At 40.7% G+C, this 15,827-nt stretch overlaps 1 protein-coding gene across 2 annotated transcripts in view; it reads left to right on the top strand.

Annotated features, from left to right (window-relative positions):
• Nucleotides 1-10,723, top strand: part of IKZF2 (IKAROS family zinc finger 2) — a 111,757-nt gene extending 101,034 nt beyond the window's left edge. For both annotated transcript variants that reach the window (XM_075027917.1, XM_075027918.1), the window contains 2 exons: nucleotides 3,478-3,621; nucleotides 9,363-10,723. In XM_075027917.1, coding sequence (XP_074884018.1) covers nucleotides 3,478-3,621; nucleotides 9,363-10,087 — 869 coding nt within the window. In that variant the 3' untranslated portion in view covers nucleotides 10,088-10,723. The remainder of the gene's footprint in view (nucleotides 1-3,477; nucleotides 3,622-9,362) is intronic.
• The last annotated feature ends 5,104 nt before the right edge of the window (nucleotides 10,724-15,827 follow it).

Genomic DNA, 15,827 nt, shown 5'->3' on the forward strand with positions numbered 1-15,827 from the left:
ACTGCAATGGAGAACATTAACAGTGTCAGAGGTGGTGAACGTTTGCATGGGCAATCTAGGAACGCACCCTGGTAGCTGATTAAGAACACCCCTGAACAGAAGCATACTAAAATGTGAGCTTTTAGAATTAAAAAGCATTCCTGAGCTGAGACCATAGCTTTCACAGCCTAAAATGAGTTGCTGTATCAAAGCTAGTTATAACGTCAGCTGTTCTTCAGTAGCTCAAACTACCAAGGGAATGAAGTACAATGAAGTACAACAAAAAAGGAATTGCATTTACTGCAGAGTAAATGTGTACATATGAACTTCTACCACAGAGGAGCTGATTTGTAACTGTCGGTTATGTGTGGTCGGTTTGCTTTCCCCCTTTTTTATTTTGTTTTTCCTCAAAAAAAAAAAAAAAAAAAGCAGCCTGGGCTATTTGTCCTTTATTTGTATATTTTTAAATTGAAATGAAAATTAATGTATCTAGAATTGACAAGGAGATCTTTAGCTTAACTCTTTGGGTTTCTAAAATGTGATCTCTCACCTGTTTGGTCCGGTTTTGCATGCAATTTAAATGGTTTCCAAAACTAGACTATTTCCATCTCTCCCTCCTCGCAGAAAATCTACATAAAAAAACACATTCCAGTAACTTACTCCCATCGTAACACAAATATTGGCATGATTCAGTAATTCTATTGCAAAAGAGCTGTGCTCTGGATTGTAGAATTGAGTTCTAAGGTGGGAAAAAGAGCTTGCAGCACAAAAGATAGAAAGAAAATGCTTTTATTGGTGATGATTTTACTTCTAAAGGAGTCCAAGCAGAATTTTTGCCTGACTTAGAGAAGAGCAGATGTCTTTTAGCACTATTCATTTTTCATGGAAGAAAGGTTTCAGATTCCATCTAGGAAATTTTACACACATATGCCCAATGATAGAATTATTTAAGTATTACTTAATTGTAGTAAGACATAAAAATGTCACTACATTTGGGGCTTAATCAGATGGCTATGACAGTAATCAAGACGTTTTCAACTGATTTTGTGGGCAAGTACAGTCCTACAAAGCCAGCATGCTTTTAGCAGGTCTTCCTAGGAGGGATTTAGAGCCTTCTGCACCTCCCTAGGTCCCCACCACCAGCCTCATGTGTCCTGTACAGCAACAGCTGGAAATTCTTGAAGTAGCACTTACGTGCAAACCCGCCCTATCGCAGTGAGGATGGGTATTGTCACTGAGCAGGGATCCAGGGTTTCATGCAGAGTGTGTGTGCCTGTGCATGCATACGCTGATTTTTGGTAAGCCAAAAGGAGAGTCAGACACCAGTTTCCAGTGAAAATCAACAGACATAATCTTTCCTTTCTTCCAAAATGTTCTCAGTAAATAGTTGAGTAGAAATAGTGCAGATAACTCCTGACCAAGCATAGTATTTAAATAGCTAAGGCTAAATTTTTAAGGTTATTAAAGTATTCCAGACCTCCCAGTCTGCACTGGGCATTAATTAGGTCACTTGAACACTGCATCCCATTTTGTTGCAACATTAGATTCATTTCATATTTATGCTTTTTCTTCTTCTTTTTCACTGATGCCAGCAGGACTGCCTTGTAAATGAGAAACCATTGTGTTTCTCAGGGGGAGCATCCTGTACAAATATAAAAGCAGCAGAGTAAATCATTTTATAGCATATGGTAGATTCTAAGCCTCAAAGTACTCAGCTTTCCATAGCAGCAGAAGCACAAATGGAATCAAATTAATAAATTGCCATGTTTTCTTATTACAAATGTCTGAATTGAGAAGTTCACCTGAGCAGATACTCTGTTTTGTAATTGCCTGGTATTTGCTCTTCCTTACTAGAAAGAAGGCAAAGACGAGGCTTTTATCACCCTATTTTTCATATATTATGTGCTAGCAAACAGCTGCATGTTTAAGAACAGGGGAGTGATTATTCCATATTAGGATCCTGAAGCTAGTAAAGTTACATGGGAGGAAAGCAGGCTGGTGGTGTTCATTTATGGCACAGTCTCAGTGAGAAGGTGTCTGTGACACAAAAGGCTGTTACTGTGAGAGACCAGAGGAGGACTAGCAGAAGATATGGGTTTCAGTTTTTCTCTGCTACCTCTGCAATACAACCTGTGACTTCACTGAAAGATTTATCTAATACAGAGAAAGCAATGGGTTGCTCACAGATTGCAAATTGTAGGAACTCTGTGCAAGATTATCCCAGTTTCTATTTCTCTGCCATCCATTCTTCTCAAGTAATTTTTTTACATCTCAACCATTCCATTAGCACATGGACTAGTGGCTGATCCTTCTCACATTTCTCTTGCTACCTTCTGAAGTTGAATGTGGGACAATTAGGCCATGTACTAAATTCATGGCAGCAGACCTACACATGGAATCACACTTGACATGTACTGCAAATGACTCAGGCTCTCTGGGCCTGATCCACAGCATGGTACTGCTGACCCTTCTTGGTGTTTATAAGAGGATGCTCAACAAAAACAGAATACTTTGTAGGTATTTAGTGAATAGCTATGTCAGCAACTAACATAAAACCCTGTGCGAGTTGGTCACTACCCTGGTCAGAAGCAATGCCTATACTTCTTTTGCTCTAGCACCTTATTCCCTAACCCAACAAGCGACAATGAGTGAAATGAGTAAAGACAGAAAGGGTCATTGATTTCTTGTTATTGTCTCAAAGACAATGTATGAGCATTCTCCTAACATAGTTAGCACAGGAGTGCTCCCTGCTGATCCCAAAAACTGGTAGGACAGACACAGAAGACTCACATTCACAGGTTGTTAGGTCTGTGTTTGAAGGGATAAAATATTAATTAAAAAATTGGTAGTTTCTGTGACTGATTCTGAAGGGAATTTCCATACAATGTTAATCCTTTCACTCCAGTACAGTGTTTGTTGATTTTACAATCTCGCGTATAGAGAGAGAAAACACGCTTTAACAGGTCTTCCATTTGGGAAGCCTTTGTCTTGGGGAACACATAGCCAGGCCCAGGAAACACAAGTCATCAATGCTTTGTATGTTTTTTAGTCATTGAATTTAGTGCAAAAAGAGAATAAGAACGGTAAGCATGCCATATGATAAGCATGAAGTTAAGGGAATGCACAAAGAATTATAACTAAAAAGTTACATTGGCAACAGGTGACCATATTGAAGGGAGAATAACAGAAAATGTCATCTACAGAGTGAGTTTTCAAAAGTGTCCCCTCTTCACTGGGGATCTTGAATATTCAGAACAAAACAAGTCCTTTAATAAATGCTTAAAGTTGGGCTTCTGCTAAATGAGATGGTCCCAAAGAGAGGTGTTTTGTAAATGTGGCTCTGCTTAAAGGTGATTGCTATCTTGATGCCCAGTGTGTTCTTGCACCTTGCTTTATTTTGTGTTGCGCTTGTTGCGCAATCAGCAGGGCTCAAATGATTTGCGTTGTCTGTAAAGTGTAGACCAGACTTGTCTGATACAATTTTTTGGTTTTATGTAGTACCTCCTATGGAAGATTGTAAGGAACAAGAGCCTGTGATGGACAACAATATTTCTCTGGTGCCTTTTGAGAGACCTGCTGTTATAGAGAAGCTGACAAGCAACATGGGAAAGCGTAAAAGCTCCACCCCACAGAAGTTTGTGGGTAAGCTTGAAATACGCCTTTTATTATTTTTAGTGTGTAGGTATAGGCTACTTGTAATTTGTAATAGCCAAAAGAACAAAGGAAAAAGTAGCGCGCTCAGAACTTGTTTGTGATGGGGAGGGACAACAACGGAGATGGTTAAATCACAGCAAGAAATCCTGAAAATTATTTAATTACTTTTACCAAGCCAGAGAGTTCAAAAGTGAGGTCCCCAGAATCATGAAAATGGCTTAGAAAATCATGAGCTTTTTACTGTGCCTTAAGGCTGTTTTGTTTTTTTTAACTTTTCTCTGGCCCTTTTGAGATTTAGACTTGTCATCCTTCCTTCTCCTTGTCCCAGCAAATAAAAACTAAGACTCTCATATAATTGTCTGTCTCCATACGTGTGTGTGTTTAAAAAAAAAAAAACAAAACACAAGTATCTCAGTACTTGTAACTTGTATTAAATTCTTGAGAGTTGGCAACAACTGGTCTGATAATACTGGCATGAGGAAGTTTAGGCCCAGAATTCATATTTTGCTTTGTACCTTGACATCTTAAAATTGTTCAGCTTGTAACAGGAGACAGTATGGGGAATTTTACTGTAGCTTAAAGCTTTTTACTGCAGCTGAGGCAGTGCTAAACTTAGGAAGGGAGCTGGGACAGAGAATTATTTGGGCAAATGTATGCTGCTAGACTCCAAAGTCATGTAATAATGCGTTTTCCATGCTCACTCCCTGGAAGGACAGTTGTACATATTTTAAGGGTGTCAAATACTCATTCTGCCTACACTGAGGACACTTACAGAGAGAGGATCAGAGGACTGTAAGCAATTACTACAGCCATTTAGAACAGTCATTGCCCCTCAGCTAAATGCAGATTCAGTTGGATTTGTTAAATCACCACTAAAGGTGGTTTTAGGCTAACTCACATGGTTTTGAATAGTAGGGAGCTAGCAGCATGCAGCAGCTTGCCTGGGGGGCACTGACACACTGACCTGGCTGCTCTCAGTCATCTGACCATTCCTAAATATCGGTGCTAAGCCAAGGTTAGGTCAGGAACAATCCAACCCACAGGAGGAACGCTGGGAGGCATCAGTATTTCCTATACTGTTATTAGTCCTTCTGAGACAAAAGCTTAAGTCTTAGACTGTTGTCTTTAAGAGTGGTCTGAAATGAATTACTGTATAGCTGATAAGAACGGGAGGATTTATACTCTGATTCAATTTACTGCTGTGAAAACTGTTGGGGTTGAAGAGGGTGGAAATGGGAGCAGGACTCTACTGACAAGACAAATACAGCTTTATGAGATTGTAAACATGGCCCCATCATAGCAAGTTTCCCTAGTATTGTCTCAGCAAGTGCTGTACGTTCTTGCAGGTTGCGATCAACGGTGAAATAGCCATGCTGACACTTAAACTGGTGTGTCTAGACCTCAGAAACATTCCAGCCTCAAAAGGAAGAAGGGCAGTTCACACCTCTTGCTCTTTCCCCAGCCCCCAGGTTGTCCAAAGACTTGAACAGAATTGTGTTTGCAATACCTCTCAGAGGTTATCTTTGCAGGGGCTAGAGATTTTATCTGAGAGGGTTGGAGACCTTGCTCCCTTCCCTTAAATTCTGGTGTACCCATGCCTGCTCTCAAAGCAGTATAGTTTACTGATTTTAAGTATACCTTGCAACTGAGGCAACTCACTTTTTGGGTGGTATAAGTTGAATCCATTTTTGGAAGCTGTAGATTATGGTCTCTTTTTTAGACCAGAAAGGTTATTTTACTTGTCCAGTCACGTGCAATTGACCATATGCTGTTATTTTCTTCAAAGGGAAATGTACTGATTGGAAATCCTTGCCTGAGATATGCTGTAGCAGATTATTATTCTCTTCTGCAGGCTATACTACTTTGTTGTTAGATAAACCTGTTTCTTCTAAAGGTGTAACAGATCATTTCAGTATTCCATTTTTCTGGGGCTAGGAATTCAGGGTTTCATGTGACATGCAGGTTTTTTTCCAGATCTAGCTGTAGGGGAAAAGCGTCCTCTTTCATATTTACTGTATCTTATTTTTCTGCCTTTTCTGATCTTTCATGGCATCACAGCGTTTGAATTGAAAAACAGCAGTCTTTGCTTTGCTACTTTTCTTTTTTTCACCATGACCTTAATTTTCTTCCCATTTTCTCCCCAATGAAATATTGTTCAACTCTATCAGGAAGAACTTGTAATGGTTCTCTTGCTTGCAGGAAATTTTCTTGTGCATACTGCAAGTGTGGCACCTGTCCAAAACAACTTAATGGTGTTTATGAGAAGGTCATGTAATCATAAGCTAAAATCTTTGCATGCTACATCTATCAATGCTTTACTGCTCTTTCTGATCAGCAGTCTCCAAGGGACCTTGGTTATGGACCACAGTCTCTACTCTGGCTGAAATTTCGGGAGGAAAGGAAGCAGCATACAGCAAATAGAGTTAATTTCTGAGTGAGAGACTTGGTTATATATCTGCTATTGAGGTACTAGTCTTACCAAACCTGTTGAAATAGTGGAGGCAGCAAGTATAACTTCTGATGCGCAGGAGTCTGAGTACTTCTTTTTGCTTCCCCTTCAGTGAAGCAGACACTAGTGAAATTGAAAGTAACCATCTTCAAGCTAATCATGAAGCAGATTCACGTATTTTCAGTTTGAATGTGGTGCTTAGTCTCACAGAGTGTCACTGAGGTTAACAACTGGCAGGATACAAAAGGAGACATTTATGTGGCTTACGATAAGACCACGGCTGTTATAGTAAGAATTAAAAATACACAGGCATCTCAGAACAGATGAAGATCAACCAGCTTCAAAATTAGAGTCAACTTCTAGTTAATGGGGGTCCAGAAGAAATTTACCCAGTGGTAAATTCTGTAACTGCTTTCACCAAGATTTCTTGCAGCTTTCTCCCAAGTGTCCAGCATTGCAGTTGCTTTAGATACTTGATGAGATGGACTACAGGTATCACAGGACAGCTGTGTGTGTGTGCTTTGATCTAGTTTCAAATACCTGTTTTGAGGTTTTTTTGAATGTCATATGATAAAATGACCACAGTGGAGAATGTTTCTTCTTCTACTTCACTAATGTAGGGCAAGAATAAATAGAATTTGAGCATAATTTTGCATGGAAATTCAAAATGATGAATCTGATTAGTTAGTTTTAAGTACAGATTTGGCTAAAGAGGATTTAAAATTGAAAACCATGTTGGACTGGTTTGTTAATGTTTCTTCTGAGCTCTTTGTTTTATGCCCTCTCCTCCCCGTGTTATCATTTATTTTACTTTTTTATGTCACGTTCCATTTCTAAGGCTCTGACATCTTTGGAACCAGTTCATAATTAAAGGAATGAATAATTCAGGTCACTGGCAATTTACAGTTTTCTCTACTCTGCTGTCTGTGGTGGAATAACTAAATGTGGAAGATAAAAGGAATCAAAATAAGGTTTGCCTCATTCATCCAAGTAGTCCATAAAGGATAGGTATTATTTCTTGATCTATATAGCCTGCAAAGGACTGACCGTGTGTTTGGAGACTGAATCAGACTCTCACCAGACCCAGTTCTTTATTCAAACACAGGAACAATACAGGTGGCCAGAACAGGTGATAGGGACCAATGGACTTTTCCAGTTTCATTTCTTTCTTCCCACCGTGCCAAAGACACCACATGCCTCCTGGAGCTGTCCTCCAGTTCCGCTTTGGCCCCACCTGGGAAGGAGCTGCTCAATTTCAAGTGAAGCTGGAGCCACCTTCTGTGACAGAGTTGACCATCTGATCAGCAGCAGAACAGCCATCACAGACAGCAAGACTGCCAGCCCATGGCAGAAACACTGAAAAGAGGTTGTTTGACGGCAAGAATCACCCTTAGGTCACGTTAGATTACAAAGGCCGTCATTGTAGCACTGTTTGCTTCTTCCTTCCTTCCCTGTTTTTCTCCAAATGTCTGATGTGTATCAAAAGAACAGTTTTCTACACTATGCTTTCTTTTGGTAAGCTATAAGGGTAACACAGCCATCCGTAGGGAAACGTAGTGAGGTACATGAACATCAGAAGCATGTGAACAGTACTGCTGAAGAGAGTAGGAATATTCACGTGCTTCACTTTAGACTTGCATTTAATTACCTTGCTAATCAGGGCTAAGTTCCCAAGCAAAAGTGATGCATCATCTCTAAGGATAACATGATTGTACCATGGGTAATGTAAAATTATTTCTCTCTTTATGCATCACTTCAAGATAAACCACGCTAAGTGGAATGAATTATTATAGTCAAAAATAAAATGCTGAGTGATAGCTATGTTGAAATGTACTAATGCTATTTGGAAGAGATTTGGGCTTACAGTTATCTTCCTTTCTTATGGTGGTTTACACACGTTTTGTTCCAAGCAATTTTGGCAAAAGGTGATAGAAGATTCTTGAGTTCTTTAATTCTTGGTTAGCCAAACCAGTTGTATGTAGCGACTCCTTGAATTTATTAGGTTACATTATTGAACAAAAGTCTGGGTTTATGTACTGAGGCAGTGAAAAGTAACCAAGACAAAGAAAACCAACCAAAATTATTTATCAGACTTTGCAGCTTAAAAAGTTAACTGTCTACAACTAGCTAATACTTGTGTGTGTGTGAACACGTATGAGCACCTATATCTTGTATCTTACACATGTAGTTATACATATAACCTTTTCTATTTAAAAAGAAGAGTTATTATATGAACTTTCCTTGTACTGATACTCTAAAGCCATCACTGGAAAAGCAGTGCTGCTGAGCTGAGCCCTGATGTAAGTAGTGGTAAATTTGTTAACCTCAAAGGAGAGCTGTGATATGTAACATGCCTTGTGACTAGCATAATTTACCAGCATGTGGTTCTGGTTTCACATATCTGTAATGCCATTGGTTTAAAAAGGTTATAAGGTTGTGAATATGGATTCACATAGTGATGAATCAGCCAGCTTCATCATCATTATGTATTTATTTATCCTGTGTCAATGAAGTTGCTTTTGCCTTTTACCAAATGAAGTTTCTCTATTTTGTTTTCTTGCCTAAATAGACACTGGGTGGGTGTGTGTATTTCTTTTCTCAGCCCAGAACATTGGGATAGGATTTTTTTTTGAGGGGAGAACTACAAAGATACTATAGCCTGAACGTGAGATGGCAGGTCAGCACCCAGTGCACCTGTTACTTGCTCCGTTCTGTGGCCACATGCGGTCATTTTATAGTTTTTCTGCTGGTTGAAGGATTTACATACTGTGACTCTAAAGAAGCCACCATACCAGCCCCCTGTACCTGTTGCTTAGGTTTCTCGCTATGCAGTCCTGTTGTAAGGTATGTATGAGGCACCTCGGTGCAGGGGACATATCTCCTTTAATTTTGGGAGAGTATGTCTAATGGTATAAACCAGTGGAGCTTCGTTGACCTCGGTGGTTCAATCCCATTTTCTACCAGTTAACATGTATTTCCCTAACTTGAAGCGCGGGCACAGTCAGGCCCATTGGAAAGTTTGGAATCGATCTGGAGGTTGCTGCAGCCACATGCTTCACCTGGACTAAAAAAAAAAAGCGGTTGGTGAGGTTGCTGTTTTACCCATCTCAGGACAGAAACTTTGTAGGACGTCAGTAAACAAGTAGAAGGAGGCTGACTTTGGACTCGAATTAATTTCACCCCAAGTCAGGGGTTTTCTGTCCCTCCCTACCCCTTTTACAGTGAAACCTTGGAGTGATTATGTTGATTTTTCTCATTCTGATTTGCTCTTGTCCCTTAGGTGAAAAGCTTATGAGATTTGGCTATCCAGATATTCCCTTTGATATGAACCTAACCTATGAGAAGGAGGCTGAGCTGATGCAGTCTCACATGATGGACCAAGCCATCAACAATGCAATCACCTACCTTGGAGCTGAGGCACTTCACCCCCTGATGCAGCACACACCAAGCACAATTGCAGAGGTGGCCCCAGTCATCAGCTCAGCTTACGCTCAGGTCTATCATCCTAACAGGATAGAAAGGCCTATTAGCAGGGAAACAGCTGACAGTCACGAGAACAACATGGATGGCCCGATCTCCCTCATCAGACCAAAGAGTCGAACCCAGGATAGAGAGGGCTCCCCCAGCAATAGCTGCCTGGATTCTACTGACTCAGAGAGCAGCCATGAAGACCGCCAGTCCTACCAAGGAAACTCTGCCTTAAATCCCAAGAGAAAGCCAAGCCCGGCTTATATGAAGGAGGACGCCAAGGCTTTGGATGTCACAAAAGCTTCTAAGGGCTCTTTAAAGGATATCTACAAGGTCATCAACGGAGAAGGGGAGCAGATTAGGGCTTTCAAGTGCGAGCACTGTCGTGTCCTTTTCCTGGACCATGTCATGTACACCATCCACATGGGCTGCCATGGCTACCGGGACCCGCTAGAGTGCAACATCTGTGGCTACCGAAGCCAGGACCGCTATGAGTTCTCATCACACATAGTCCGAGGGGAGCACACATTCCACTAGGCCTTCTCATCCAAAGGAGACTTGTATGAAGTAGAAGAACTGCACATGAAGAAATACTGCACTTACAATCCCACTTTTCCTCAGACATTGAGACGCCTATTTTGTTGTTGTTGCTGTTGTTGTTGTTGCTGTTGTTTAATTATTATTATTAACCTTATTTTTTGTGAACCCAACCTCATTTGCTCTGCCCAGCTTAAGAATGGAAAGAAGGAAGGGAAGGGATAAAAGAGGGGTTTGTTGTTGCCGTCACTTTTTGGTGAGTGACCCACCTCACTTTCTGTGGGAATTGAAAGGCAGTCCGTTTCTGTCTCAATCAGCTGTACATCATATCCTGTTTTGGGATATCGCTCGACCTTGCTAGGTTCTTTAAAGTCCCAATGAGATGCCACTCATTTACAATTTCAGATGAATATGTAGAAACATTTCAGAGGAGAGCCTTTTTCAAACATGTAGATACGGTGTGGGGTTTTGGTGACTGGAGGAGAGGGTGGGGGAACTTAATTCTGCAGAATGAACAATTATTTTTAAAGCAAAACTGTTAGGGATTTAGGAGCACGAGTCAAAGTTGATATTCCTTTCAAAATTACTTTCTAGGGTGAGCTGTTTTCCTGGGTTCAGTGTGTATTGCTCCTCTAGAATGTTAAAAAAAAAAAAAAGAAAAAAGAAAAAAAAAAGTATGTCTTAACACTGTACCACATTACAGCAGTTTAGTTTCATAAGTCTGAAGGCCTTCTGTGGTAAGTCTGAGGCTTTGTATTTTTATTTTCCTTAACTTATGAAGCACCTTTTTTAGAATTGTTGATTTGCTGTTACTCCATGCCTATGTGTTGATTCACTGGCTTCTTAGAGACCCTTGGGAGCCTTACTTATTTAGTTGCACCCTATGTTTTAAGAAATAGCATTTAGAAATAACACTTAAACTTGCTTCTAGGACAGTAAGTGGCCTAGGAGTGGGTGAAAGAGTCTGCAGTTTATTCAAGAGGTTCTGCCGCTCTACTGAAATAATTTTCTTTTAAAATTACGAAAGTACTAGTAGCAAAGTGTTCTTTAAATATAATTATATATCTATATATACCTATATAAATACTTTCTTATCACAGTGTTAACCTCTTGGCAACAGCCTAAACTAAGACTTGCAGCTGGGAGAACGCTAGCAGCCAGATCCTTGGCCAGCATTAATCCTCTTGGCTCCATTGAATTTAATGGAACTACCCCAACTACTTCAGCTACATCAGGATCTGAGCCCTGACCATTTTCTCTTGTTGACATCTTATTTGCTAATTTGCTGAACCAGTGACTTCCTGTTGTTTTTAAGTTATCAATTCTGCTTTAATTTAGGGGTGGAAGTGCTTGCAGATTTTGGTGGATAGCCTTTGCTCTTGGAGAGCACAGAAGCCCTGCAAACGAACAGATCGCATATGACCTTCCCTGACTTCTTCAGAAAGTGATACATGGAGATGCAGGTGCTGTGCTTTGATTTGGATTTGCAGATTTCATTTTTATTCCTAATTCATTAATTTCACTGTAGGGAAAACAAATGGAGAAACCAACTCCAGAGCAAGTCCTTGAGCTACAGCCTGGACAAGAGAAAAAAACCACCAATCTCTTTTGTTTCCTTTCTTTCTCTCCCAATAAATAACAAAGCCAGCAACCACCCAGCAAGTTGCAGGTTGCATCAGTAAAAATTGGGCTTAAACCTATGTGACAGATTGCCATTGAAACCCAACTGTTTGTACCAATCATAGTTGAAATGTTGTTGTTTGGCAACAAGAGCACAGCTTGAGAATGGAAAGATCTGCATGGGTTTAACCCTTTCTGTGCACATGGTCTCCATGCGCTTGGTGAGACCTTTTCCAAAGTATAAAGTTACTAAAGTATAAAAGAGAGAGCAAGATCAGGCCATAATGAATTCCCATCTGCTCACTTCAATCTGTGTACTCGATGCATATGCCAGTTTGCTGTTCGTTTTGAGGGTACTGGTTTTTTTCTTCTTCTCTTCCTAGACCTGGAGCATTTGAAAGTAGGAGCTGAGTGGTATTGATTGAAATCTTTTTATGGTGACATTCTTGGCAGCTAGAACCTGTGTTTAGAAAGGATACAGTAGATCATGGCCAGATTACCTGACGACTGCTTCCCAGCACTGAAATGCTATTAAGTAGGAGCTGGTAAAGTCTGGCAGTAGCCTATTAATTATAATACAATATGGAGAGAAATGTCATCTTGTGTAATGTGAGAGCTATCAAGGCTGGGAATATACGGGCTTTGGAGAGACAGATTTAAACACCTATTCCCAACATTGTTCTTAATGTTGTTGGGTTCCTCCCCCTCCTTCTTTCTTCATCCTAATGCAGAGAAAACTCAGGCAAATGAACTGCTGCCATCCTCCAGACCGTTCTCATTTTCTTGTGCTTGGTGCAATCAAAGGAGTGCTGAGGTGGGAAAGGTCTTTTAAGAACAATGTACAAAGGGAATGGTGCTGGGCCTGAAGGTCACTAGGCTTGCATTGGCCTCCAGAAAGACACATGCCTGAGCCAGAGAAAAGGGTTTCCAACAATCCCTTTCAGTCTCTGGGGGACAACACTCCGTTCTCCCCTCTGTGGTCAGTGGAAAGAACATGGGCTATGGTTTCTTCGAATAGTTAGCACTAGGGAAAAAGTGTTAAGAAATTCTGCCTGTGTTTGGAAAAGCACCGGAATACAGGAAAGGGAGAGAATCTCTTGTGGCATCTCTGTCCACAGATAAGTTGGCTGCAATTATATCTGCAGTTCGTTAGTGTGCACTTTCATTCATTGATGATTCATTGGTACCTCTTGTAGTCTATATTCTGTAGATGTTGAAAAGATCGGACGGGAAAGTTCAGTGGTTTTGTAGCTGGCCTCAGTTAAGCCCAACTTCTTGTTCCAATGGTAGCGTGAGAGATCTGTATGTGAGCACTGCCATGTCCTGGTGTCACAGACACAGAGAACTGGGGAGGCGGTAGGGAGACATGCTGGTTCAGTTATCTTCCAACAACTGCATTTTTTGAAGAGCAAGAAGCTGAGGGGTTGCATTAATTTTTATTTTCAATGTCCTTTTCTGAACACTCACTGAAGTTTTTCATCCTAGAGCTAGGGAAAGGAGAAAGATTAAATTCTAGTTCAAATTTAGAACAAAGTTTTGGACTAGCATTTATTTTAGCATTCACTTCCTACTGAAAATTATTGGAGGGTTTTATATAAAGCAGTTTGCCCCTACGCGGAAGTGTGCAAAATGGGGCCTCAGAGATTTTTTTTTTTTGTACTTGGTCTCTGCAGATTTCTAAGAAAAGCTCTTGAGTTTTGTCGAGTTCATTAGTCATTCACAATGCACTAGGAATTTCAGTAGATAATCCTTGGCCTGCGGATCCATTTGTTCTAAGTATTTGGTGTTGGAAATCGAACCTGGCTGATTTTTACTGGACTCTCTTGAAATTCTTGGAATCAGGTTTCCAGTTAAACACATGCATTTACAAATTTAGAATTGGCTTCCTGTGAGCATTCCCCATTTTCATTTAAAAAAACCAAAACACGCCATTTCTGCATACAACCCTGCCAGTAAAACCTTTTGCGTCTTTTTACATCAAAAATGGCAAGATTCTGACTCAATTTAGAGTATTACAAGCCTGTTAATTGAAAGAGAATTGTGACTCCTTATTCTGCTCTTGGTATGATCCATATTCTTGGAGCAAAGGGCATTATCTATATATCTGCTGTTATGGCCAATGAATTTTACAGCCACCTCTCTTTGCAATCAGTTAGGAGTGCACATCAAAATACATAGCATTTTTCAGTAAAGCCAGCTCTTTACTCAATAACTTATGGGATTAAAACAATTTTATTCTCCTTAAAAAGTGCTTCCATCTATGATGTGATGTGAAAGGTGTCTAGGCATTAACCTCTATGGGTCTATATCGGAGAGAAAGAATCTAAATTTGTTAATTGGCCTGATTTTTTAATGGTAGTAGTTTCTACAGTGTGAGGACAGAGCTCACAAAATAGCCATGTGGAACTAAAGTATATTTACTACAAGGTGAAGAAATTCTTAATCTTAAGAGTTTCCATATTTCTTTCTGTTTACAAGGGCATTCCTAAATTGGGGCTGTCAGGCAAAAGAGGAGGCCAGGAATTAAACCAAACCCTTCAAAACTGGCCTTTAATAGGACATTATTACTGTTGTCTAGGTCCGGAGCTAGCTTGTTCATATTTGAAAGAAGCCAGACAACTGACACTCCTTCCTCCAGAAAGAAACTTTGGAAATAATTTAGGGAAAGCTGCTTATTTCAGCCAAGGACAAGAACCACAGTAATACAGTTCCTTACTAGATAGTATTCCTTTCTTTAACTCTTTGTTGTGTGTTATAACATAATGAGGAGGGAGAAGGGAGGCTGCACTGATACCGGGGTTGCCTAAACTCAGTGCAGGATTTTAGGAAAAGTGTGATGAAATTGGCTTTGACGCTATAAATTTGCATCTTAGCTTGGCTTAGTATCATTTAAAAACAAAAATGGATGGTAGTAATGGCCTGCGGTCTAGGGCAGCTGGAGATTTTGAGAAAGTATATTTATATGTATACAGTATCATATAATTAGATATATGCTTTATTGTATATGTGCCTTTTTCAAATGCATTTTGGAAGTTTGTGATGTCATTCGTGATATCCTACCATACCCTTTCAGAATGCATGACAAAAACCAACCCAAAGTAAGCATCCCTTCTCCTACAGAGTAGCAAGGCAGATCCCTCTCCCCTTCTGCACCTTCCTCAGCAGCTTGACTGAGAGAGAAGACCATCTTAGTACTTTGCCATGAGATTTGCCAGACTCAGCTGGCTTTTGGGAGTGGGAAGGGCTGAAAATTACCCTAGTAAAGTGCATTCCAGCTATCCAGCCAGAGCTGGTCTTGGAGCTGGTCCCAACCAACATGGCGTCCCCAGAGCGGCACCAAGACTTGCTGCAAAAGCCCCAGCTGCACACTGTCCTGTAGAATGCCAGGGCAGACATCTCCTGTTTTCTTCCCCTCCACAGCTTTAAGTAAAGCACACTTGAAAATGGACTTTGCTGTGCTTTTAAGTTCCCACTTAGGAACGGGAGCAGACTTTAAAGCACCTGCCACTTGCTTCAACCTGGAAAAAGAAATCCAGCAGGAACAAAAGTCCTTTGGAAATGGTTTGCAAGTTTGACTGTCATGCTGCTGCTGTCCTAATAATTGATGTAGAGATGAGAGAAGCCCATCTGTAGAAGACGTTATGGGGGTTTATTAGCTAGAACACTTTGGTGAAAAACGCAGTGTTTGTTTTGGTACTTTCCTGGCAGGTTGGTGACCTAGTTTCAGATCTAGTTATTTACCCTGCATGGGTGCAACATCTAAGTGTGCCGTCAGGGGAGGTGACTAGATCAGACCCTGAGCCCAGCGGCAGCCCGGTGCCAGCTCCTCGGCACCTCTCTGCTGGGGCCTGGGCCCATGGTGGTCACAGAGAGTATGTGGGAGGAGGAATTATGTAGAAAAGAGGCAGAATTTGCTTTGTAGTAAATATATTCCCTTTTATCTCATTAAGAGTTCTTGTGAAGTATAGGCCAAGGAGAACATCACCGGTTTCTAATTTAGCCTCCTACAGCCATGCCTGGAAGCGTGTGATTTCTGTCCTTCTCCACTGAGCCTCTGAAGTGAATAGAGGACAGTCAGGAGGAGGTGGCGTGCTGATGTTTTGCCATGCTGCACACTTAA

The sequence above is a fragment of the Buteo buteo genome, chromosome 5, assembly GCF_964188355.1.
Source record: "Buteo buteo chromosome 5, bButBut1.hap1.1, whole genome shotgun sequence".
In the NCBI taxonomy this organism is placed as follows: domain Eukaryota; kingdom Metazoa; phylum Chordata; class Aves; order Accipitriformes; family Accipitridae; genus Buteo; species Buteo buteo.